Source organism: Microcebus murinus, chromosome X (genome assembly GCF_040939455.1).
Source record: "Microcebus murinus isolate Inina chromosome X, M.murinus_Inina_mat1.0, whole genome shotgun sequence".
NCBI classification, from domain to species: domain Eukaryota; kingdom Metazoa; phylum Chordata; class Mammalia; order Primates; family Cheirogaleidae; genus Microcebus; species Microcebus murinus.
In genome coordinates this window covers 34,096,074-34,121,125 of record NC_134136.1, presented here as the reverse complement: position 1 = coordinate 34,121,125, position 25,052 = coordinate 34,096,074, and the positions used below count along the sequence as shown (strand labels likewise).

Sequence of the window (25,052 nt, the reverse complement as noted above, 5' to 3'; positions counted from 1 at the left end):
GAAGTGATTTCCTTCTTTGTCAAGGCTGAATAATATTCTATTGTATGCATATACAATGTTTTATTTATTGATTCATCTGTTGATGGACATTTAGGTTGGTTCCACATTTTGGCAAATACCCAGAAGTGAGACTACTGGGTGATACGGAAGTTTTATTTTTAATTTATTGAGGACCCTTCATACTGTTTTCCATAGAGGCTGCACCATTTTACATTCCCACCAATAGTGTACGAGCATTCCAATTTTTCCATATCTTCACCAGCACTTATAATTTTCTTTTTGGCTTTTATGATAATGGCCATTCTAACAGGTATGGGGTGGTATCTCATTGTGTTTTTCACTTTTATTTACCTGATGATCAGTGATATTGATCATCTTTTCATATGCCTATTGGCCATTTGTATAACTTCTTTGGAGAAATGTCTATTCAAGTCCTTTTCCCATATTTAACCAGATAATTTATTTGTGTTTTATTATTGAGTTGTAAGAGTTATTTAGATATTTTTATGTTAACCCCCTTATCAAATATGTGATTTACAAATATTTTCTCCCATTACATAGGTTGCCTTTTCATTTTGTTGATCATTTTTTTTTGCTGCACAGATTTTAAGTTTTCTGTCACCCTACTTGTCTATTTTTGCTTCTGTTGCCTGTACTTTTAGTGTGATATCCAAAAAATCATTGTCAAGACGAATATTGTGAAGATTTTCCTCTATGTTGTCTTTTAGGAGTTTTATAGTTTCAGGTCTTATGTTTAATTAAGTCTAATTCATTCTGAATTGATTTTGTGTATGGTGTGAGATAAGGGATTCAATTTCATTCTTTTTTGTGTTGCTATTCAGTTTTCCCAAACCCATCTGCATCCCAGTTAAATTGCACTTGGACATGGTATATGATCCTTTTAGTATGCCGTTGATTTTGGTTTACTAGTATTTTGTTGAGGACTTTTGCATTTATATTCATCATAGATACTGGCCTTTAGCTTTAGAGGTTTTTTTTCAGGGGGGTAGTATCTTTGGCCTTGGTATTAATTATTGGGGTAATGCTCAACCTGTGGAATGAGTTTGGAAGTATTCCCTCCTCTCCAATTGCCTGGAAGAGTTTGAGAAGGATTGGCATAAATTCTTAAAATGTTTGGTAGAATTATGCAGTGAAGCCATCTGGTCCTAGCTCTCTTTTGTTTGGTGGGATTTTTTTTTTTGTTATGAAATATTATTGAATCAATATCCTTACTCATTATTGGTCTGTTCAGGTTTTCTGTTTCTTCCCAGCTCAGTGCTGGTAGTTGTATGTGTCCAGAAATTTATCCATTTTCTCCAGGTTTTCCAATTTGTTGGTTAGGTTATCTAATTTTCATAAATATTCAAAATAGTCTCTTATAATCCTTGTTATTTATATGGCATCAGTTATGTTCCTTCTTTTATTTCTGATTTTACTTATGAGTCATTTTTTTTCTCTAAATCTAGATAAAGGTTTGCCAATTTTGTGATTATTTTTTCAATAATCCAACTCAGAAAAAAATCTTGTTGATTTCTTCTATTATTCTATTCTCTATTTCATTTATTTATGCTATAATTTTTAAATTTTCTTTGAGCCTTTTGATTTTTTTAGTTTCTTGAGGTATACATTTAGGCTTTTGCTTTGATATTTTTTCTCTCTTTTTAATGGAGATGTTTACCACTACAAATTTCCTTCTTACTACTGCTTTTGCTACCTCTCCTAAGTTTTGGTATGTTGTGTTTATGTTTTTGTTGGTCTCAAGATAATTTTTGAATTTCCCTTTTGATTTCTTCTTTAACCCATTAGTCATTCAGGAGTGTTGTTTCACTTCCAAACACTTGAGAATTTTTCAGTTTTCCTTTTGCTATTGATTTCTGGTTTCATTCCATTGTGGTTAGAAAAGATATTTGTTATGATCTCACTTTTCTTAAATTTGTTAAGACTTGGTTTTGTGACCTAAAATGTAATTAATCCTGGGGAATGTCCTCTGTGTGCTTGAGAAGAATGTATATTCTGCTGGGTGGAATTCTGCTCTTGGGTGAAATGTTCTGTATGTGTTTGTTAGGTATATTTAGTTGGTATATATTGCTGTTCAGTTTCTCTGCTTCTTCACTGAACTTCTGTCATGATGTTCTATTCATTATTGAAATTGGGGTATTGAAATATTCTACTATTATTGTGTTACTGTCCATTTCTACCCATAGTTCTGTCAATGTTTGGCTTATATATCTGGATGTTCTGAAGTTGGGTAAATATATGTTTATAATTTTTACATCTGCTTGGTGAATTGACCCTTTTATCATTATACAATATCCTTCTAGGTCTCTGTGACAGTTTTTTATTTAAAATATATTTTGTCTTATATATAGGGCCAACTCTGGTCTCTTCTGGTTATGATTTGTAAGGGATATATTTTTCCAGCCTTTCACTTTCAGCCTATATGTGTACTTAAATGTAAATTAAGTCTCTTGTAGACACACACAGGCACACTGAAATAGGTAAGAAAAATTTGTAAAGTGGCTGTTTTTGTCTTTGAGCCTGCCAGGGTTACTGTGACTTCCTGTGATTTCTGGAGTTCCCATAAAGCCTTTTTAGATGGTATATTGTTATTAAGTTGATATTTCTCTAGGAGAACAATATTTGGTTCTTCCTATTCCACCATATTGCTGATGATACCTACTGTCCTGTATTATTTATGTATCCCTTTCTGCTCATCTATATTCTAGTATTCTTAGGGCCACATCTGCCTTGTACCCATTTTTGTGTCTCCACAGAACCTTACATGCAGTAGTTGTTAATAAATATCTTATTAAATGGATGAGTCCTATCAATAACCTTAGTTAAGAGTAAGAAAGTCCCTTCTTGAAGTTTCTGTTAATTAAGGGTAGGTATTTCTCTTTACCAAATAAACAAAGGCAGATGCTTCTATCTTCTTTAGGAATGGACTACATAGTAGTCCAACCCATATTCTCATGATTTAATTCTGTGAAGAGTTTTAAATTATCTTTATGGTTTTAAACTTGTGCTCTTCCTCTTTCCCACCAAATCCAATTAAAGAAGTGGTTGTAGGAAGAAAGATCAGAGAGAGATTGAGAAGAAACAAGATGATAATTAGGTTGAGAACTAAGAGAGAAAATGGGATAATTTGAAGAAAGAGGAAGTGTTCATCACGCACCAAATATCTATTGTGTGCCAAGCAAGGTGCTAGCAAAGAACTTCTTCAATAGTGACAAAGGGTGTAAAAATATTGTGAGGAGGAATAAGACATAGAGGAAACTACAGATTTAGGTAATCACAATATTACTGAGAGATGAACTTCAAGAGAGTGGTGGGAATGAAGTTCAGTTTTAGTGAGGTGAGAAGTGAATGAGATATAATAAAAAAGATGCTCTATGTATACTTTTTAAAGCAACTGGATGTGGACAGAAAAAAGACACAGGGTAGTGTACCTTGAAGGAAGCAGGATCAAGGAAAGTGGAGCTAACACACTCAGGTTGAGTATCCTTTATCTGAAATGCTTGGAACCATAAGTGTCTTAAATTTTGAATTTTTTTAGATTTTGGAATATTTGCATATACATAAAGGAATATCTTGGGGATGGGACCTGAGTCTAAAAATGAAATGCATGTTTATTTCATGTACAGCTTATACACATAGCCCAAAGGTAATTTTATACAATATTTTTTATAATTTTGTACATGACTGAATTTGACTGTGATCCAACACATGAGGTCAGTTGTGAAATTTTCCCTTGTGGCATCACATTGGCATTCAAAAAGTTTCATATTCTGGAGCATTTTAGATTTTTGGATTAGGATGCTCAGAGAGAGAGAAAGAGAGAGAGAGAGAATTCATATAGGAAGGGAGAGAATTTAATATATTTATTATGGAACCTAGTTTGAAAATGTAGTTGCAAGAAGGTATTGCATGGTTACTAAATTGATGGTTACTAAAATATGTAGGAAGGGTAGAAATGAGCAAAGGTAGACAATTTAAATTTGCACAGAAGTAAGGGTACCACTCTGCTTCCTTGAATAGAAAAAGAAAGAAAATTGAGGCATTTTCCATTGAATGGTCTTGGTTTGTTTTCTCACTGACTTTGGATGTGATGCTGGTTTCCAGATCTGTAAAATGAACTAAATTGCACTGAGTTTCCTTCTGCTGAGAATACACCTTGGGATGGAGCTGGAACACTGAGAAGAGTAGATTAAATGTCATAATTCTTTTGAAAAAGCTGAAGATAACAAATGCAATTTGGCATACACAGACAAACAGAATGTTGAAAAGAGACAAGAACCTAATGGAACAATATAACCATGGACTTGCCCTTGACAAATAAGAAGTTCATTTTTATTGTGCTATTTCTACAAATTACATAAAGGCAGAGTCTCCCTTTCATCTTCTGCAAATTTTAGCCTGTGCCCACTGCTATTGCCACCTTATTCTTTTTTATTCTTTTTTGTTTACCTGCCTACTTTAAGAATTCTTATGGTAGTTCTAGATATAATTTCTTTTAGGAACTTTCATGTTGTTCTCCATAGTAGCTCTACTAGTTTATATTTTCACCAACAGTGTATAAGAGTTCCATTTTCTTTACATCCTTACCAGCATTTCTTAGGTTTTACGTTTTTGATAATAGCCATCCTAACTGGGATGATATGATACCTCATTGTGGTTTGATTTACATTTTCCTGGCTAATTACCCTGATCTGATCACTATACATTTTATGTATTGAAACATCACTATGTACCCTATAAATATGCATAATTATTGTGTGTCAACTAAAAAATAAAATTTAACAAGAGTTCTTTGCACTAAAATCATAGGAATTAACACTAGGAACCACAAAGTAAATGCAAGCAGAGTAGCAATCAGCAAAGTTCAAGAGCTACTTGTTTGATATACAAAGTGGTCACTCATGAAAACAGCTGTCATTAGGTTAATAAGCTAACTACTTGACTGAGAAAGGAAGTAGAAACACAGCCAGAAGTGAACAGATAGATCATCCCTGCTATAGATTCAGACATATATAATAGCGGAGTCACAGAAACGCTGAGCTAATAATGGCACGGCTAATAATCATTTATTCACTACTGATCTAGCTGATTCCTCACTGGTGTGTTCAGTTAAACTGCCTGTGGGTGTCTCAAAGAACCTTAATCACTGCATGTGTCAATGGTTAATGATATCTTACATTCATCCTACTTTACATAACTATTAAAGAAATTAATTAAATGGTGCCTGAAAACATGCTTTGAGTTCCTTGGAGAAATATACTGCATAAATATGAGGTACTACTATTGAAGTTAGCCCTTCCCCTTCTTCAATTCTCTTATGTAGAGTTAATACGATTCTCTTTTATTCTAAAGCACTTTCACTTTCCCATAATTGAGCTAAAGGAGTTTTCAGATTCGGCCTTCACAAAAAAATTCCTTCCCTCTCCTCTGTTGTGGGGCCCCAGTTCACCACATGTTCACATTCTTTTTGTTCCTTTGCCAGTTCATCATCACAATTAGCCTTGAGACATACCATGGTTATCGTCTAAGTTAAAATCTTATCAAACAAGTTGACTATAATGGTAAATCATCTTTATGGCAATGATTATACTCTCAATACATTAGCAAATAAGAAAAATAAGTTAAACTCTCTGATGTAGGTCCTCAGTGGGCCAGAGCTCCTTCTGTTCTTGGAAAAGAAGTGTCTTACAAATATATGCAAACTTTTAATATATATAAGGTCTACTCCTAGGTTAAGATTGCATTTGTAATCAAAGCCAAAGCATATTTGTGGACTTGATACACACACAATTCAATTATTAAAATTCAGATATTGGCAAAGACTAGACTTTTTCTATAAGAACAGATGTTGGGTCAAGTTTATCTTCTACTCTTTTTGATGGAGTTGCTTTTTTCATCCAAATGGTCTTTAAATGCTCTTAATTTCCACGTGTGCTCTCCTTTGCATCACCCTAAGCTCCAGTTCTTTCCAACTTTCCTTTTCAGCAGTTATAGCCATAGTGACAATACCTTCTTTTGCAGCAATCAAGTGCCAACTCTTACAGGACTAGTGCCACTGCCTTTGGTCTTTCAGTATCCATTTGTTGCCTGATGTCTGATGGGTTCTCAGCCTTTGACTTTTCCACCTTGCTAAAAACCCAAGATTGGTGTTTTCTCTTCTGACCTGACCTATTTGCTCACCACCTTGCTGGGGTCTCTGCAAAATCTAAGCTTCCAAACTACTGGCTTAATTTCACAAATCTCTGAGTTGTTACTCCAGATCTCTTGCCTTGCCCTTATTCTATGTTGACCCTGATCCACAGATCTACCCACTGTAGCAATATGGGAGATATGTAGAATAAGTCTGGGAAAGGGGAAGATTTATGATGTTCTCTAAATCCAGCAACACATGGGCCTATTAACAGGACCAAATATTTATATACAACTCCTGATATCTCTAGGTAAGTTCTGCAAAGAGGTATTTCTAAAGGAATGAAGGCTCTTCCAATGTTTCAGCTATGTCTATATAAATAAAATGTAGAAGGTAATTAAGGTAATTATCTAAAAGATGTAAAACTACCCTTCTACATCAATTATGAGGACACTCAAATGAGTTTATCTATGAATGAGTCTAATGATATTTCTCTCAATTTTATACAAGTTTATCTATAATATGAAATCTACCTTTATTTATATAAAATCATATCAGATATTTGAGTTGAAAGAATACTGAGTACCTAAATCAGGCATCCTCAAACTACGGCCCGCAGGCCGCATGTGGGTGTTTTTGCCCGTTTGTTTTTTTACTTCAAAATAAGATACACGCAGTATGCATAGGAATTTGTTCATAGTTTTTTTAAAACTATAGTCCAGCCCTCCAACAGTCTGAGGGACAGTGAACTAGCCCCCTGTTTAACAAGTTTGAGGACCCCTGACCTAAATAATTGTTTTTCCCAGTTCGTGTTGCATTTTAGATATACCCAAAATTTGTAGCTTTGTTTCTTTCTTTTCCAGATATTTAAAAAGCATCTATAATCCACGGAATAAGATGGATTAGAAAATGGAACTGCTGAAAAATTCCACAAGCTGAAAGCATTGATATCAACACAGACAGAACATGCTTTAGGGGAATAGTGCCCTCAGTTGACTCATAGCCTTAATAAACTCCAACGGCAGAGACTTCCCTAACTTTTAGTCTCTAATCTATCCTTCCTACACTTGAATGATACAGATGAATTTCTTTTTTTTTTTATTTCAAGATATTAAGGCAGTACAAATGTTTTAGGTTACATGGATCACTTTTGTAATGCTTGAGTCCTGGCTATAGGTGTGCCGTTAACCCAGATAGTGTTCTTAGTACCCATTAGGTAGTTTTTTTTCCCCGCCCCTACTCCCCACTTTGCCCCTGTTTGATTTCCACTTAATTTTACTTCTTTTCTGTGCACATGTGTGCTCCAGATGAATTTCCAGATCTGTACTGAGATGCTGGGTTACATGTAAGTTTCTGGCTATTTAAAAATATTCATATAACCCTCCAGAAAACTTTTCTATACTGCCTTGTACTTCACAGCCAGGTTTTAGGCATACATACAGCTTCTGAATTAGTGTACTGTTTTAAAAGGAGTTTGGGCCCCAGTCACAAAGGCTGAAAGCTAAAATAATGATCTGTTAATGATTTTTATTTTCTTACTGATTCAATTCACATTGGATACTCCTTTAACTTCCATATATGTAATCACTCATTTTCTATGTAAAGAAGTATTTAAAAAAGAGAGGGCAGAGGTAAGCTCCAAATACAAGAGGACTGAGTAAACAATAGTACTAACATAAATGAGCATTATGTGTTATGGCTTAAGAGTGCCAACTTTGGCTTCACTGCTGATAAGCTGCTTCCTAGCTTGGATAAGTTATATAACTTCTCTGAGAGCATTTTTCTCATTTAAAAAATGGGCCATAGAAATTTCTCTAAAGACATACAAATGGCCAATAAGCAAACAAAAAGACACTCAATATCATTAACCATTAGGGAAATGTAAGCCAAACCATAACAAGATACCACTACATACACATTAGGATAATTATTATCAAAAACCTGGAAAATAACAAGTGTTGGAAAGGATGGGGAGAATCAAACTCTTCTGCATTTCTGGTAGGAAGGTAAAATGATGTACTAACTTTGGAAAACAGTCTGGTGGTTCCTTAAAAGGTTAAACATAGAATAACTAAATGACACAGCAATTCTGCTCCTAGGCATATATCCAACAGAAATTAAAACATATATCCACACAAAAATTTGGACATGAACATTCATAGCAGTATTATTCATAAAAGCCAAAGACTTAAAATAACTGCAATGTCCATTGACTGATGAATGGATAAATAAAATGTGGTATATCCACAAGATGAAACATTATTTGGTGGTAAAAAGGAGTACAGTGCTTATTATATATGCTAAAACACAATTGAACCTTGAGAACAATATGTTAAATGTAAGAAAGCAATCACAAAAGACCACATGTTATATAATGTTATTTATATTAAATATCCAGAATAGGCAAATCTTTTTTTTTTTTTTTTTTTTTGAGACAGAGTTTTGCTTTGTTGCCCAGGCTAGAGTGAGTGCCGTGGCGTCAGCCTAGCTCACAGCAACCTCAAACTCCTGGGCTCAAGCAAAAAATTCTCCTGCCTCAGCCTCCCGAGTAGCTAGGACTATAGGCATGCACCACCATGCCCGGCTAATTTTTTCTATATATATATTAGTTGGCCAATTAATTTCTTTGTATAGAGACTGGGTCTCACTCTTGCTCAGGCTGGTTTCGAACTCCTGACCTTGAACAATCCGCCCGCCTCGGCCTCCCAGAGTGCTAAGATTACAGGCATGAGCCACCACGCCCAGCCAGAATAGGCAAATCTAAAGTGACAGAAAGTTGATTAGTAATTCTCTACAGCTTAGGGTAGGAGTGGGGGTGGGGGACTGAGGAGTGACTGCTAAGAAGTTTCTTTTTCCAGTGTTGAAGATGTTCTGAAATTGTGGTTATGTTTGTATAACTCCATGAATATACTAAAACAACACTGAAATTTAAGTTTTAAATGGATCAATTATATGGTATATGAATAATATCATCATAAAGCTATTATAAACAAAGCAAATAGTTTTGTCCATCTCATAGAGTTTTTTGGAAGATTAAATGATATGATCCAAATAATTTAATATAGTACCTGGTACCCGGTAAACAATCATTGTTACCTCTGCTACTAATGCTGCTGCTACTACTACTACTACTACAAATAATAATAATTACTATTAGTAATACTACCAGAGCTATTATTAAATAAGTATTATTATAATAAAAATAACTATTAACAGTTATAGAGCTGTTATTAAATAAGAAAATTTATTATTCTTAATATTATTTTTTTATTTCAAAATACCAAGGGGGTACAAATGTTTTAGGTTACATGGATGACTTTTGTAATGCTTGAGTCCCAGTTATAGGTATGCCCATCATGCAAATAGCATTGATTGCATCCATTAGGTAGGTTTTTTTCTCCCCTCCCCTCTTCCCCCCTCCTCCCCGGTTGATTTCCAATGAGTTTTACATCATTCTGTGCAAATGCGTGCTTATCAATTAGTTCCAATTTAATAGTAAGTACACGTGGTGTTTGTTTTTCCATTCTTGAGATACTTCAATAGGAGAAAGGTCTCCAGCTCCATCCAGATTGTTGCAAAAGATATTAATTCATCCTTTTTATGTCTGAGTAGTACTCCATAATATACATATTCTACATTTTATTAATCCAATCATGAGTTGATGGGCACTTGGTTTGATTCCACATCTTTGCAATTGTGAATTGTGCTGTAATAAACATTTATGTGCAGGTGTCTTTTTGAAAAAATGACTTCTTTTCCTTTGGGCAGTGGGACTGCTGGATCAAATAATAGGTCTACCTTTGGTTCTTTGAGGAATTTCCATAATGTTTTCCATAGAGGTTGTACTAATTTGCAGTCCCACCAACAATGTATAAACATTCCTTTCTCTCTGTATCCATGCCAGCATCCACTGTTTTGGGACTTTTTAATAAAAGCTATTGTAACTGATGTGATATCTCATTGTGGATTTTAATTTGCATTTCCCTGATGATTAGTGATGTTGAGCATTTTTTCAAGTTTCTTGGCCATTTGTCTATCTTCTTTTGAAAAGCTTCTGTTCATATCTTTTACCTACTTTTTAATGGGGTTGTTTTTTCCTTGTTGACTTGAGTGAATTCTTTTGCAGATTCTGGTTATTAGCCCTTTATCAGTTGTGCAGCATGCAAATATTTTCTCCCACTCTGTAGGTGGTCTATTTGCTCTGTTGATTATTTCCTCAGCTCTGTAGAAGCTTTTTAATTTAATCAAGTTCCATTTATTTACTTTTCTTGTCACTGTAATTGCCTTTGGGGTCTTCATCATAAATTCTTTGCCTAACCCGATATCCAGAAGAGTTTTTCCAACATTTTCTTCTAGAATTCCTATGGCTTCATGCCTTACATTTAAGTCTTTTATCTATTTGAATTAATTTTTGTGAGTGGTGAGAGTTATGGATCCTGTTTCACTCTTCTGCATGTGGCTATCCAATTATCCCAGCATCATTTATTGAATAGGCCTTCTTTTCTCCAGTGCATATTGTTGACTGTTTTGTCAAAGATCATTTGGCTGTATGTGGATGGTTACCAGCTCTTCTTCGTAGGTCTAGTAAAATTTGGCTGTGACTATATCTGCTCCATGGCTTTGTTTTGTTGGAAGGTTCTTTATTACTGCTTCAATCTCGTTGCTCATTATTGGTCTGTTCAGGAATTCTATTTCTTCCTGATTGAGTCTTGGGAGGTTGTGTGTTTCCAGGAATTTGTACATTTCCTCTACATTTTCCAAGTTTGTGTGCACAGAGATTTTCATAATATTCAACAATGATAATTTGTATTTCTATGGTATCAGTCATAATATCTCCTTGTTCATTTCTGATTGAGCTTATTTGGGGCTTCTTCTATTCCTGGTTAATCTAGCAAGAGTTCTACCAATTTTGTTTATCTTTTCAAAGACCCAACATTTTGTTTCCTTGATCCTTTTATTTTTTTGTTTTGTTTTCCATTTCGTTTAGTTCTGATCTTACCTTAGTTATTTCTTTTCTTCTGCTGGCTTTGGATTTGGTTTGCTCTTACTTTTCTAGTTCCTTGAAAAATGCCATTAGATTGTTAATTTGTGATCTTTCTGTCTTTTCAATGTAGGCATTTAAGGCCATGAATTTTGTCCTTAGGACTGCTTTTACTGAATTGCATAGATTTTGGTAGCTTGTGTCCCCTTTGTTGTTCGGTTTGAGGATTCTTTCGATTTCCATCTTAATTTCATTTTCATTCAGCAGCAGGTTGTTTAATTTCCATGACTTTGTGTAGGTGTGAGTGTTTCTCTTGGAGTTGATTTCTGGTTATATTCTAATGTGGTCTGAAAAGATACATGGTATGATTTTTAATTTTTAAAAATTTGTTTAGATATGTTTTGTAGCCTAAGATATGATCAATCTTCAAGAATGCCCTACATGCTGATGAGAAGAATGTATATTCAGTAGTTTTGGGGTAAAATAATCTGTAAATGTCTGTTAGGCCCATTTGTTCTAGAGTCCCATTAAGTCTAGTGTTTATTTATTTATTTTATGCTTGGAGGATCTGTCCAATTCTGTCAGTGGGGTGTTGACATTCCTGGCAATTATTATGCTGCTGTTTGTGTCTTTTCTTAGACCTAGTAGGGTTTGCTTTATAAATCTGGATGCTTCTGTGTTAGGTACATAAATATTTAGGATAGCTACGTCTTCTTATTAAATTGCTCCCATTACCATTATATAATAACCATATTTGTCATTCTTTATTTACTATTGTTGATTTAAAGTCAACTTTATCTGATATGAGAATGGCTACACCAGCTTACTTTTTATTTGCATTTGCATGGGATATTTTTTTCCATCCCTTCATCTTGAATCTGTATGCATGTTTGTGGGTTAGATGTGTTTCCTAAAGACAGCAGATACTTTGGTTGTATTTTTTCATCCATTCAGCTAGCCTCTGTCTCTTGAGTGGGGTGTTCAGACCATTAACGTTGACAGAATTGATATGTGGGCTGCTTTTCTATTCAATCTGCAGGGTTGAATAGAAAAGATAGAAAAATAGAAAAATACAGTAAGGTACTGTATTTTATTATTTTATTTTACTATTATTATTATTTTATTTTATTTTATTTTTTTACCTCTTGTACTATTGTTTTACATGAGCTTTAAGCCTTAGCTTTTGGGTAGACTTACAGTGGTGGATGTCTATTATGCTGATCCATGTATAAAGCAGTTCTGAGTATTTCTTGCAGGGCAGATCTGGTCTTGTCAGTGTTTGCTTGTCTGAAAAAGTCTTTATTTCTCCTTCATATATGAAAGTTAGTTTTGCATGATACAAAATTTCTGGCTGGCAGTTGAAATCAGCAGATAACCTGATGGGTTTTCCTTCGTAAGTTACTTGATGTTTTCACCTCACAGCATACAGAAGTTCCTCCTTTGTGTTGACTTTGGCCAGTGTGATGACTATGTATCATGGTGATTGCTGCTTTGCAATGAATCTCCCAGATGTATGTTGAGCTTCTTGAACCTGGATGTCTAAATCTTTAGCAAGACAAGGGAAGTTTTACTGAATTATTCCCTCAGATAGGTTTTCAAGCCCTATGTGTTTTCTTCTTCATCCTCAGGAATGCCTATGATTGCTATACTTGGCTGTTTTACATAATCCCATATTTCTGGTAGGCTTTGTCCATTCCTTTTAATTCTTTATTCTTTATTTTTGACTGATTTAATTTGAAAAAGTTGTCTTCAGACTCTGCATTCTTTCTTCTGCCTGGTCTAGTCTATGCTTAAAACTTTCCATTGTGTTTTGTATTTCCTTAAATGAAATTTTCACTTCCAGAAGTTCTATTTGCTTTTTTTTAGTATGTCGATCTCTTTAGTGAATTTTTCATTTATTTCCTGAATTGTTTTTCTGGTTTCTTTTAGTTGGTTTTCCATTTTCTCTTGGATTTCACTGAGCTTCCTTACAATCCTTATTTGTAATTCTTTATCTGTCATTTCAATATTTTCCTTTTAATATTGTCCATTGCTTGAGAGCTGGTTTTCCTTTTTAGGGGTGTCCTTTTGTTGTGATTTTTCATACTTCTGGAGTACTTTTGCTGATTCCTTCTCATCTGGGGCAGCTGTCACTTCTTATTCTTGGATTTTATTTTGTTCAGATGGGAATTTATTTTCTTTCCCTCTCATTCATAAGGGAGTGTCCGCAGCATATGTTGGTAAGAACCTTTGGCTTTGCTTCTGGGTGCTTTGACAGGGGTGGGGGGTCTATGTTCTGGATGTATACCATTGTTCTAGATATCCTTAATGTGGTGGTTTTTTCAGTTGCTAGTTCTTTGTAGGCTGTAGCAGAGGTGAGCTATGTGTGTGGGCAGATTTCCTATCTCTCTTTGAAGAAAGGATGGAGGTCTTTAAGATCATTTCTCTTTCCCCAGCCCTGTGGTTTTCTTAACAGAGTGAATTGTATTGGGATGCCCAGTTCAATCACTGAGATAGTAGGTCGTGCTTGTGGGTAAGAATCAACCATGCTCTATATGATTGAATATGTAAAGGGTTGCGCAAATTGACTTCCCTTTCAGTAGATAGTGCTTGCCAGAAGGAACAAGCTGCAGTGTTGTTTTGAGGACCTGTGACCAATGCTAGCCCCTCAGGAGAAGCACTGAAGCACTGAAATGGCTCAAGTGGTAGGTGGGGCCCTGGAACTTCCAGGAGAGTGCTTATTCTCAACCACAACAGAGGTGGGTTGGGGAGTGAGCCTGCCCTAAGGCTATACAAAAGCTGGTAAGGTAGCTGTTTTGGTGTAGGTCAAATGTCTGCTCCCAGCCTTCTAGGGAAAGTCACCAGGGAGGGGCTTAGGTGGCCCCCATACAGCCAGGAAGTCTGCTTATGGAGGTGGGAGCCATCTGAGATCCAGAATCTGGCTGTCAGAGTTGGTTTTGCTCTTCTCTCCCCTCCCTTGCTCTGCAGTTTCCTTCAGGCATCTGCCAGTAGGCAGGAACTCAAACTAGCTGAGCTGCCCAGCAATGGCACTGCAGGCTGGAAGCTTCCCTGTCCAAGATCCCACCCTAGGCTGAGAGCATGGCCTTCCTGTAGGGGAAGGAGTGCTCAAAAAATGAACCGCAGCTGGGGCCCACACTGTGCTCTTTTCAGTTCTGCCCACACAGCCTCCCTCAAGATTAGTTCACAAATCTCCCCTTCATGCCCAGGAGCAACACGATTGAGTCCTTGGGATATGGGACCTGGCCTGTGGGCCTATCCTCCAGTCCCAGAAGATCAATTCCTGACTGAGCCAGGGAAAAGCGTGGTGGTCCCGAGTTGTCTATGGGGTGCTCAAGTAGGTTTGATGAACCTCTGCTTTGGGGTATACCCTGTTCTGATGGAACAGCTGGGCAAGCAGCATCAGGGAGAGCCGGTGAGCAGGGAGCTCACAGTCCGAGCACCCTTTAGTCCTCTGCAGGTCTTTAAAAGTAAACGTTTGAGCCCCACTCTCTATGGAAGCCCCAAAAGAGGGGAAGCAGCAGCTCCTGAGAGACCTGGTTCAGTGTCTTTCTCAGCAGCCCTGGGAAGGGAAGGGAAGGAGAAGGAGAGGAAAAGAATCTGAATGTAGGACAGCTAACACTCTGTCATCTCTATCCCTCTCTCTATTAGGCAGCCCAGGTGGAATGTCCAGACTCTAACGTCACGCAGATCCCCGGGACCCACCAGCTCCCTGTGGCTTCCACAGTCCGGGTAGAAGTTGAGAATTTTTGTGTGGATATGAACAAATGAAAACTGAGAGTCTGATGCCCCCTGGGTAGGGCAAAGGCCTACTATGAGTGGAGAGGCAATATGGCACCTGCCGTCTCAACTCGGGTCTGTGGTAATGGGAAGCATCCCAAGGGGTCTGGCAGCCTGGTTCTTTGTCCTCAAGAAGCTCCCAGTTCACAGTCATCAGCAGCTTTTGGGCTCGTGAAGGTGGAAAAGTTCTCCAGCCCATTGGGAGCCTGTTGACTGCCACACACATGAGGGAAGGAGAAACCAATCGCTCTTCCTATCCTTTTCACTGGACACCAAGCCTCTTGGAGGTTGATCTCTGCTGATATCTTGCTCATTCTTGTTCTGCTCCACAACTTCTTCCAGTGAATATTCTTGTAGGTTCTGGCACTTTTCCCTTGGAATTACACCCAATCTATGGTTGTTTGTATTTTCATCTAAAACTTTTCTCTCTTTCTGAGATGATCTGGAAGCTGGTGTCTCTTGTCAGCCATCTAGCTCTTCTGTTACTATTATTTATTTATCCCTATTAGACTGATAGTTTTTTCTAGGATGGAATTTGGGGCCTAGAATAATGTTACCATACATACTATGCTATAATAAAAATAATGCAAACTTTGGAGTCAGACAGATCTAGTGGAAATTCCATCTCTGTCACTTACTAAATATGTAGCCTTGGGTAAGCTATTTCATCTGTCTGGGGCTAAGTCTCCTCATGTGCAAAATGGTTCAACACTAACTATTACTACTATGAGCTCTTATAAGGAATAAGATAGTATATGTACAAATGTGTATTGCAGTTCCTACTACACAGTAAATTCTCAATGATTTTGGTTCCGTAAAGGTAAAATCATGGTTTTGGCATTAACAAAATATGATGAAATACTGTCAAGGTTATATCAATATCTCAATAGGACATAAACTTAAGCAATTATCCCAAACACGAATACATGCATAGTGTACTGAACAACAATCACTTTATTTAAGAAATATTCATAATCAACTTGTAACATTATAATAAAATCTTTAGTAAACTAGTAACTTTTTTCCATCTCATTCTTAAAAGTCTCAAAACAAGTACAGCTAAGTAATAGAAACTTAGACAAAGTAAAGGAACCAGTTTCAGTCTCTGTCATTAATACTGCAGCCAATTCTTAGGGAAAAGGTTTGGCCCAGATTTTCCAGAGTTGTAAATAATGCACATGTTGTAAAATCTGGGCAACAGAATGGTTTTCAGTTTGGGGTAGTCGATGCTAAGCTCGTGCATGTTAGCCTGAATAAATAGATCTTTTGGAAACAACTCACTAACCCTAGAATGTCTACAAGGGAAAGGGAACACTGCCATGAACCAGCTCCAATTATGTGTGCCAAGAAAGCTGACTGAGTTCATGATACCCTCCTTCCTCCTCTCCAAACTCTTCAAAGTGCTCAGTTATTCAAGATTACATGAAGACTTTTAAAGAGTTATTTGAAAATTAAGAGGTTAAGGAGATAATACAAAAGATAAATTAAAAGAAATCTCTTGTTACTACCATTATACACACAATGCCTATACCAAATCATGACTGCAACTAATGAAATAACCATGTATTACTATTTGTATTGACAATAATTCTAGTTTGATATGTTAGCTCAATTGGTTGGTGACTAGCTTTGGCTTGTTTATTCAACATGAACTTTAGAAAGAGTTGACTAGTTTTGCAAAACTGAACTGACTCATGGGTATCTTAAGTTTCCATTTTTAGTATTTGCTATATTGAAGCAAATTAGTAGACAATTCATGATTTCTTTGGAAATTCTTAATTATTTTCAAATAAATATAGTAATTGGGTTGAGATTACAGAGCCATGCCATTGTATTGAAAGAAAGCCTAAATGCCCAGAACCTGTAATACATGAGGTCCTGCCACAAAGAAAGTCACTTTCCCTTTTCCCTTCTCTGTTTTGGCAGTTATTATATTGCATTGCAATTCTGCTTACACATCTGTCTTCCCCACTAGATCGAGAACTCCTTAAGGCCAAGAACCTCATTTTATTCACCTCTGTATCACCAGGATCTAATACACTGTTTGGCACTCAGTAAGAATTCAACAAATGTTTTTAGGTAAATAAAGGTTAAAGCAACAGATTTGGTTGAATAGCTAATTTCCTAATGTGGGGTTCAATTAGTTATTTTTTTGCTTTCTAGTCCTGAGTACTGGATTAAATGTTATATTTTGATTTATTCTCTTATAGAGTCTTTTATAGTGGTCTCTTAGGGGATCTGATATAATTTTCAGTAGACAATGATAGGCTGGGGAAATTGATTTCAGATGAAGATTAACACTCCTTTACACACATAGAGACAGTTTGAGATAGTAGCATGTAACAAAGTCATGAAATATAAATTTGAATAGCCTGTAAATATAAAATAAATTCTTAATGAGAATAGAAAAGAAAGAAAAAAAATCTTCTGTACCAGATCAGATCCATCTGGAGATGAATTATTGGCTTTTTGAAATATCTGAAATAATCTAATTAGCTCAGACTGTTCTACTGTTCTGAGTTTTTCTTATCTGCCTTAGGCCCCCAGGCCCTCTTTTTCACTCTTCAACACAGAAAGAGAAAATAAACAGTGTTCGTGTTTATTTTCTCCATAACACTACCTGGCTTCTTCTAAGTCTTAGGAAACTTCCAAGAAGAAAATTATCATCATCAGTAAGAACAGAGCACATTTTCAAATTCACCCTTAATTAAAATTAAATGGCAGATCTCAAATCTTTGCATCCAAATTTGTTCATGGCTTTTTCAAAGCTGCTAGTAGTATGTTATAGCTTATAAAGCATGCATTTGAGTCCTATACATTTCAAATAGAGCACATGTCTCTATGACATTTAAATACTTCAGTATTAAAGGTACAATATAAATTAACATATTGTAATACAATGTTGTTTTTGGTAGAAAAAATATTGAAAATGTATTCCCTCTCAACAGCTGAAAAGGGAATTAGCCCTGGTATAATAAAGGTTTATTTTTCAAATTTAAAGCTAAATTTACCTTTAGACCAAGAAAATAAATGGAGGACAACAGGACAAAATTGGATTTTGTGTGTGTTTTCTACATTGTTTTTATCTTTATATTTCATACATTACTACAGGCAGTTTTAGCTGCATAGGCTTGCTTTGTGAGAGCAATGGTTTCCAGATTATTTTGTTAAGAATGTGTTTATCATCTCAATATATATGGCTATTTGGTTAAGATTAATCTTCTTTCAGTATTATATTGTGAACACAATTTAGCAACACCAAACTGTCATCACTATGTCAGCAAAAACGTATGTAAATTTCTAGAACCTTGCAGATGACTAATGGATTATACTATAGGAGCGAGAAAGTCAAGATGTTTATTTTCCTCAAGAGACACAACAAAATATCTGTACTCATGCCAACTCCATGTGCTAAAAAGTATTTATTTATACTGAAATTTTTCATTTACTGGGTTGCCTTTAGAAATATCCAGAACTGAGAACTGAGTGTAACCCTCAAACAAATACATAAACAATTATTGCAAACCATATTACCATGTTTTCTAAAACTATCTTAAAGCTGGTACTCAAGTGTTCCCCACCCATTTCTTATTTTACATAAAATGTCTACATGGGCTATTCATCCACAGGCAAAATAGAATTGAGAATGCTCTAGAGAAACGAATTAATGTTTCTTTTGGTTGTCTACTATTGCTTAACAAACTACCCCTAACTTAGTGGCCAATGACAACCATTTATTCTGCTTATGACTTTTGGGGTAAGAAATTTCAGAAGAGTTTGGCTCAGTGGTTTGTCTCTGATCTACAGGGCATAAACCAGGGCAGCTAGGGCTGGACACCTTCTCCACTTACATATCTGATGCCTTGGTGCCAGTTGCCTCTCTTTCTCTCTCACTCTACATGGTGTGTCATCTTCTTGTGCCTCTCCATATGGCTGGAGTGTCAAGCAGCACAGTGGTTTCAGAGCAGACCAAGAGACCAGTACAGAAGTTGCAAGTTTCTTTCCACCCAGCCTCTGATATCTCAGAACATCACTTCTGCCATACAATATTGGTCAAGCATATCTCTAAGGCCAACTCAGATTCAAGGAAAGGGGAATGAGAAATGATGTTTAGATGGTAGAAGTAGCCAAACATTTGTGGCCACCTTTAATCTACTGCCATGTTGTCTAAGATTTTAAGTGATGTGATTTGGGAAGCCCAAACTCAGTAATGTGCTTAGCCATTTGGATTAGGTTGTTGTATCTTTTGGCAGTTCTAATTTTAGTTCTACTTTGAGGATGTCCAAAGCTGAATGTGGACATTTCATTACCTTACTGAATTCTGAAAGTTTTCCAGACATAGACAGGGATGTCCAATAGCCCCAGTTATCTTTCTCTATCTCTTTTTTATACCTGGAGTTTTCTAAACTCTCATCAATCTGACTGACACTGAGGACCTCTTTGACATTTATAGTGCTTCTGATATTACCTTACAACTGAGGTATAAGAGCAACTTACAAAATGATTTCCAATTGTGAATAAGCGGCGCTAAATGAATCTGTGGAAAAGTTAAAATCACTTAAAATTACCTAGTCATGTGCTCCTTGAAATGTCAAAGATCTGATTTGACTGACTTTGCTTTTCTTGCTCTGAGTTATGTTGTTGTTTTAACATCTCAGAGAAACAGCCTTTCTGGGATGTAAAATGGATAAGTTTCCATCATTCTGTCTATAAAGTTGTTTCCAAATTGTCTTACAAACTGACAACTGAGAAGTTCAGCCTTATATCTAATATAAATTGGAAGTAAATTATTTTAGTAATTGTACATTTCGACAGAAAAGTTTGAGAAGTACTGCTCCAAAGCAAGGAGAGGGACCCGGGCAAGAGGATGCATTTCATCCAGGTACACTGAGTGCAAGACCTGTATGTGCCATTCAGGACATCTATAAGACATGTGATTTGTATAAATATGTATTCCAACATAGATATATTTGTCAAAATACCCTACCAACGCTACCACCCTATACAATTACTAATTTACTTCCAGAATAAAGGGAGTATTTCCTAGGGGCCACAAACATAAAATTTATTCATGTTTTACTTGAAATACTTGTCCAAATTTTGCTTTTTCCTATTTAATATATATGTATTCATATACAAACAATTTATCTACTCAGTCTCCACTTTAATGATACAAGATCATTGTACCATATGGTTTCATGTAACTCCTGGCAAACCACAAAGTACTCTTGGGATATTTTATCTCGGTTTGAGATGGAGAGATGTAAGTAAAAATTATTGAGGAATAAAGGTGTTAGCACATCTCGATTTGGCTCTAACAAAATATACTGACTAAAAAATAAAACAGAGAATGTGAGTAGAGTCATAGTCTACTACTTTAACATTATTTACAAAATATTTACCACTTCCACAGTCTAATTTTGACAACATGTTTATTATTTTCTCTTCCTTTTGTTTTAAAATACTTAACTTTGATATGCATATTGCTAGGCTGCAACTAAAAACTATGTGCTATAGTTCATTTTGGAAAAATGAACAAACTCTTAGGAATATAATTTTCTCTCTCCTATTTTCAAGATAGAAATAAGCCTCTAACAATCCAAGTTGGATTGTAAAGAGCAAAAGTTGAGTCAAAAGTTTCCAAAGTGAGTGAAATATTGGAACCAATTTGTCTTCCCTGACTGTATAATTGGTGAGTACCATTATGGTCACAACTTTCAATAAATCATATACCCAATGTAAGCCCAATACATTTCCAGAATGTTTACTTAGTTCTTTTGTGGTTCCCTTGTTTAGAATTGAAGAAATTTGGAATACTAGGATGAAACCCAAGATAGATGAAAGCTCACAAACGTTACAGGACATAGTTAGATTAAAGGCCACGGGCACGGTTTGAAAAAGATCTTAGCAGGCGTCTGAATTTCAAGTTTACACTACTTGAAATTGTAAGGATTAGTGGTAGGGGACTTTAAGAAGAGGCTTAACACCTTCTGTCTTTATTTGAGTCTGTAAAAAGACAGTAGCACCCATAAATCAACTTGCTTGTTTTTCCTAACACCGTATGATTCATAAATATTCAGAATCCCAACCTAAGAACAAGTTCTAAATAGCTCTGGATTGGGTCATTGGATATGGTATCATCAGATCATTTTCAACACTGAACCAAAGAGGTGTCTTTTATTTTAAGAAGTGCTTGATCTTCAGGAGACAACATGCTCCAAATAAAAAATTTTGGCTGACATGTATGAAAAGTTTACCGTACCAATCACCAACGTAAGACACTCATGAATCTATCAATCACCGAGTTAAAAGCTCTGTCATACAGCACACTTAATACCCAGTGTAACCAATTAGTATAAGCATTCCTCGATGCAATACAAACTCATTTCCTTAAACTGCTATTGCACTGAACTCCAGGGTTATAAATAAGCAGAACACAAATTGATTTGCATGTAATAACAATGGCAATAAACCTTTCCTGGTTCATGCAATTTTCCCCATCTGGTAACAGACAGCAAGTTTAGGATCTATTATTCCCAGAAGGGGACTTACCCAGCTGGACATCTATAACACTTGGCTGATTCTCCATGGGGAACAATGGCTTGGGAGGCTTGTCTGTGAGTAAAGCTAGAAAAGAAAATGAAAGAAAGTAATGGAAAAATTGAGATAAATTACAAGATAAGAAAGATTCTATCGTGTATGATATTTAATGTTTGTAGACTTGATGGCGTGTAAACATATGTTAGACAGTGTTCCTACTTGAGTAGTTACTTTATCCATACAATATCCATTTCCCGGCACATTTAGAGCACCATTGATTCCCTGTAAATAGGCCATTTCAACAGCTACACTTTCCAACAAGATTAAACAAATAGACTATTTTGAGTGGCTTTTATAAGCTTGTGAATATAAAGCCATAGAGGTTTTAAAAGTATAATTGACATTTTTTTTTTTCAGGAAAAACATAAAATCCCTATGCCTGCTTTGTAGCACTATTTCTCAATGAAATACAACCCTAATGGACAGTTCTAGTGGCATGAATCTTCTAAGCCTGACTCATTCCCTACTCTCCACCCCAACCTTCAAAAGTATATAATAAAGCAGTGGTACCTCCATTAGGATACCTGATCAAAAATACTGATTAAGCATCTTTTATGTACCATGGCCTGTGCTAGGTGCTAATAGAAAAGGAAGTAAAGTCTTTATCCTTGTCCTCCATTTACAATGTAGGATTATGAACATAGGACTAGCACACCAAAATAGAGAATAGAACACAGAATACAACCTAGTAAAAATTGTAGCATTTTATCTATGAGGCTATATATAGATGGTAAATAAATGGAGAAAGGAGAGGTTAATATTGACTGACAGGGTTGGGGAAAGTTTTGTGAAAGAAATGGATCTCCATATGAACCTTAAGGGATGGAGACAATTTGGAAAGGCAGAGAGTAAGGAAGAAGAAATTCAGGAAAGATTAACAACACAAACTGAGGCACAGAGGTAGAACTTGGCAAGCATAATGTGCTGTAAGGAAAGTGGGCTGGAGAGAAGGGGTTGTGTGAGATGAATTAGAGATGAAACCAGATACATAAAACAGGGCTCGATTCTGGAGGATCCTGAGAAATACACAGAGGAATTTGGACATATTATGGTAGGCTAGAATGCCATTGTACATTCTTGGAACAACAAAAAAAATTGACTAAAAGGAAGTTCTATCTAACAGGGATTGGCTTGATATATAGGATGGGCTGGAGGAAAAAAATCTAGTTAAGAAGATGAAGTAACCATGTTGCAGTGTTTGGGGAGGATGAGGGGTCAGAGTTAGGAGTTAGGAGAAATTTAATAAAAGGAGGGGAAAAATCTGAGAGGTACCTGGAAGAAAGAAATGAGAGGACTTGGCATACAGATATATAATGTCATATATATTGCTGTCATAAAACAACACTTATATCAAATTATTATTTATATCTCAAATTCCTTTTAACAGTTCCTATATTTATGTCTTCCTTCAACTATCTGACTAGACTCTTGCCTACTAAAAAGAAATATTTTATACTTTATAATAATTCATAGGAGGCATAGAATTGGGTTGGGCTATAAGATAATTAATAAACCATCATTAATTGACTGGTGTAGGAATTCCCTCCTGACATGAAAGAAGAGCTCATACTATTTGCAAAGATATTGAGAAGAGAAAGAGAGAAACAAGAGTTGATCACAAGACAGGTAAGGTTAGGGAAATATACAAATTTGGTGAGATTTCCAAAATTATAGTTGATTATAAACAAATGCATTAGAACTATACTCAGAAAAGAGCTTTACAAAAATTAGCTTCTTCTTCCTGATATCTCAATGGCCTAAAATAGGAAAATTTTGGTAAATTAATTATTCTCATTTTTTCAAGAAATCTTTATTGATGACTTACAACATGAATTGCCCTGATGGAACTGAACAACATTTTTTTTCATTTTAATATCGGAAATAAAGTATCACAAGAATGGAAAAACAAACACCACATGTACTCACTATTAAATTGGGACTAACCCATAAGCACCCATGTGCATATGGGGAAATAAAACTCAATGGAAATCAAGACAGGAAGGGGGAATGTGCAAAAACCTATCCAATGGGTACAATGAACACTATCTGGGTAACAGCACACTTTTAACCCTGACTCAAGCATTACAAAATCGATCCATGATCATCATGTGGGATAATGCTTACCTATTACTCCATATGGAGAGCAAGCAGATTAGGAAATGATGATTGGAGCTCACATGATATGTGATTATACATTTCTGTGTAATCAGGACTTGCAACAAAAGTGATCCATGTCACCAAAAACATTTGTATCCCTGTAATACTTCGAAATAAAAAAAATTTTTCTTTGTTTTAACTAACGTGATTTGGGCATAATTTAGACAGACCTGCTTATATAATATCTAGTCTTCATTTCATAAATCCTATAGCCACTCCTTAATCTGATCTTTAAATATTATTAGAACCATCGGAAATACGCTTTAAATAAAATTTATGTATTTACATTCAAAATCCAGTCACATCAGATGTTCAATTTTGTTGTTTTAGTTTGCTATTATTTGTAATAGCAAAATATTGGAAATAAGCTAAATGTCCATCAGTAAAATATGGGTTAAACAGAATTGTGGTGATTTCATATAATGATTTATGATACAGCTGTTTAATACAATTAGGTGAATCTACACATTTGATATGAAAATATTTCCAAGATACACTATTTAACAAAAATTAAGGTTCTAAATAGTGTGCACAACATGCTAATATTAGTTTAAATAACATATATATATATAAATTCATTTATATAAATATGGAATATTTCTCAATGGATACATGTGTAACAGGTAACAGCAGTTTCCTCTGAGGAGTAGAAGTGGATGGCTGAGGAATGGTGACTGGTGAGAGAAGGGCAGTATGGGGCAGGCAGAAGGAAGATTTAATCTTCTCTAATATACCTTTTGTGCATTTTGAACCATATGCATATATTGTGTATTCAAAACATGAATGAAACTAAAATTAAATTTAAGCCCGCCATTTTACATTTAATATATTAAAAAATAACTTCAGTTTTGTTGGAGAATTATTATCAATTTGCCTTACACATCCAAATAATAAACACTTAGCTTCCTGGAAACTATTCTTACACAATCTTATTTTCAAATATTTCTTGCTTCCAAATGAATCAACTGGAATACGACAGGTGGGAAGCAATTGTAAATAATATATGAATATTTCATATAAGGAGATGATGATCTTGTTCTACTTTCAAGCAGGGTATCAATTTGGGGTCATTGTTATCTCCTACCCTTAACTCCCACCATAGACTATGGATACATTTACCCTGATTTTACTATTGTTAAATGTTAATTACTGAAGTTGACATTTATTAATACGAATGATAATTTTAAGTGCCTTAAACTTACAGGTGGTTCATAATTTTCAAAGTACTTTCAGATACATTAGCTCATCTACCCAATGACCTTTGTAAGGTAAAGAAGGCAGTTAAAATTGTGGCTAGTGTAGAGATGAAGCTAAATGAAGCTCACATTGTCTTATTTGGTGCCCCCCTGTGACCAAAAGCCTCCATTTGCAGGATGGATAGGAAGACAG

At 35.6% G+C, this 25,052-nt stretch overlaps 1 protein-coding gene and 1 pseudogene across 1 annotated transcript in view; one reads left to right on the top strand and one right to left on the bottom strand.

Annotated features, from left to right (window-relative positions):
* Positions 1-25,052, bottom strand: part of IL1RAPL2 (interleukin 1 receptor accessory protein like 2) — a 1,045,794-nt gene that overhangs the window by 247,979 nt on the left and 772,763 nt on the right. Inside the window, exon 6 of the mRNA XM_012787202.2 lies at positions 21,459-21,533. Within this exon, the coding sequence (XP_012642656.1) occupies positions 21,459-21,533 (75 nt within the window). The remainder of the gene's footprint in view (positions 1-21,458; positions 21,534-25,052) is intronic.
* On the top strand, positions 23,608-23,753 carry LOC142866103 (uncharacterized; annotated as a pseudogene).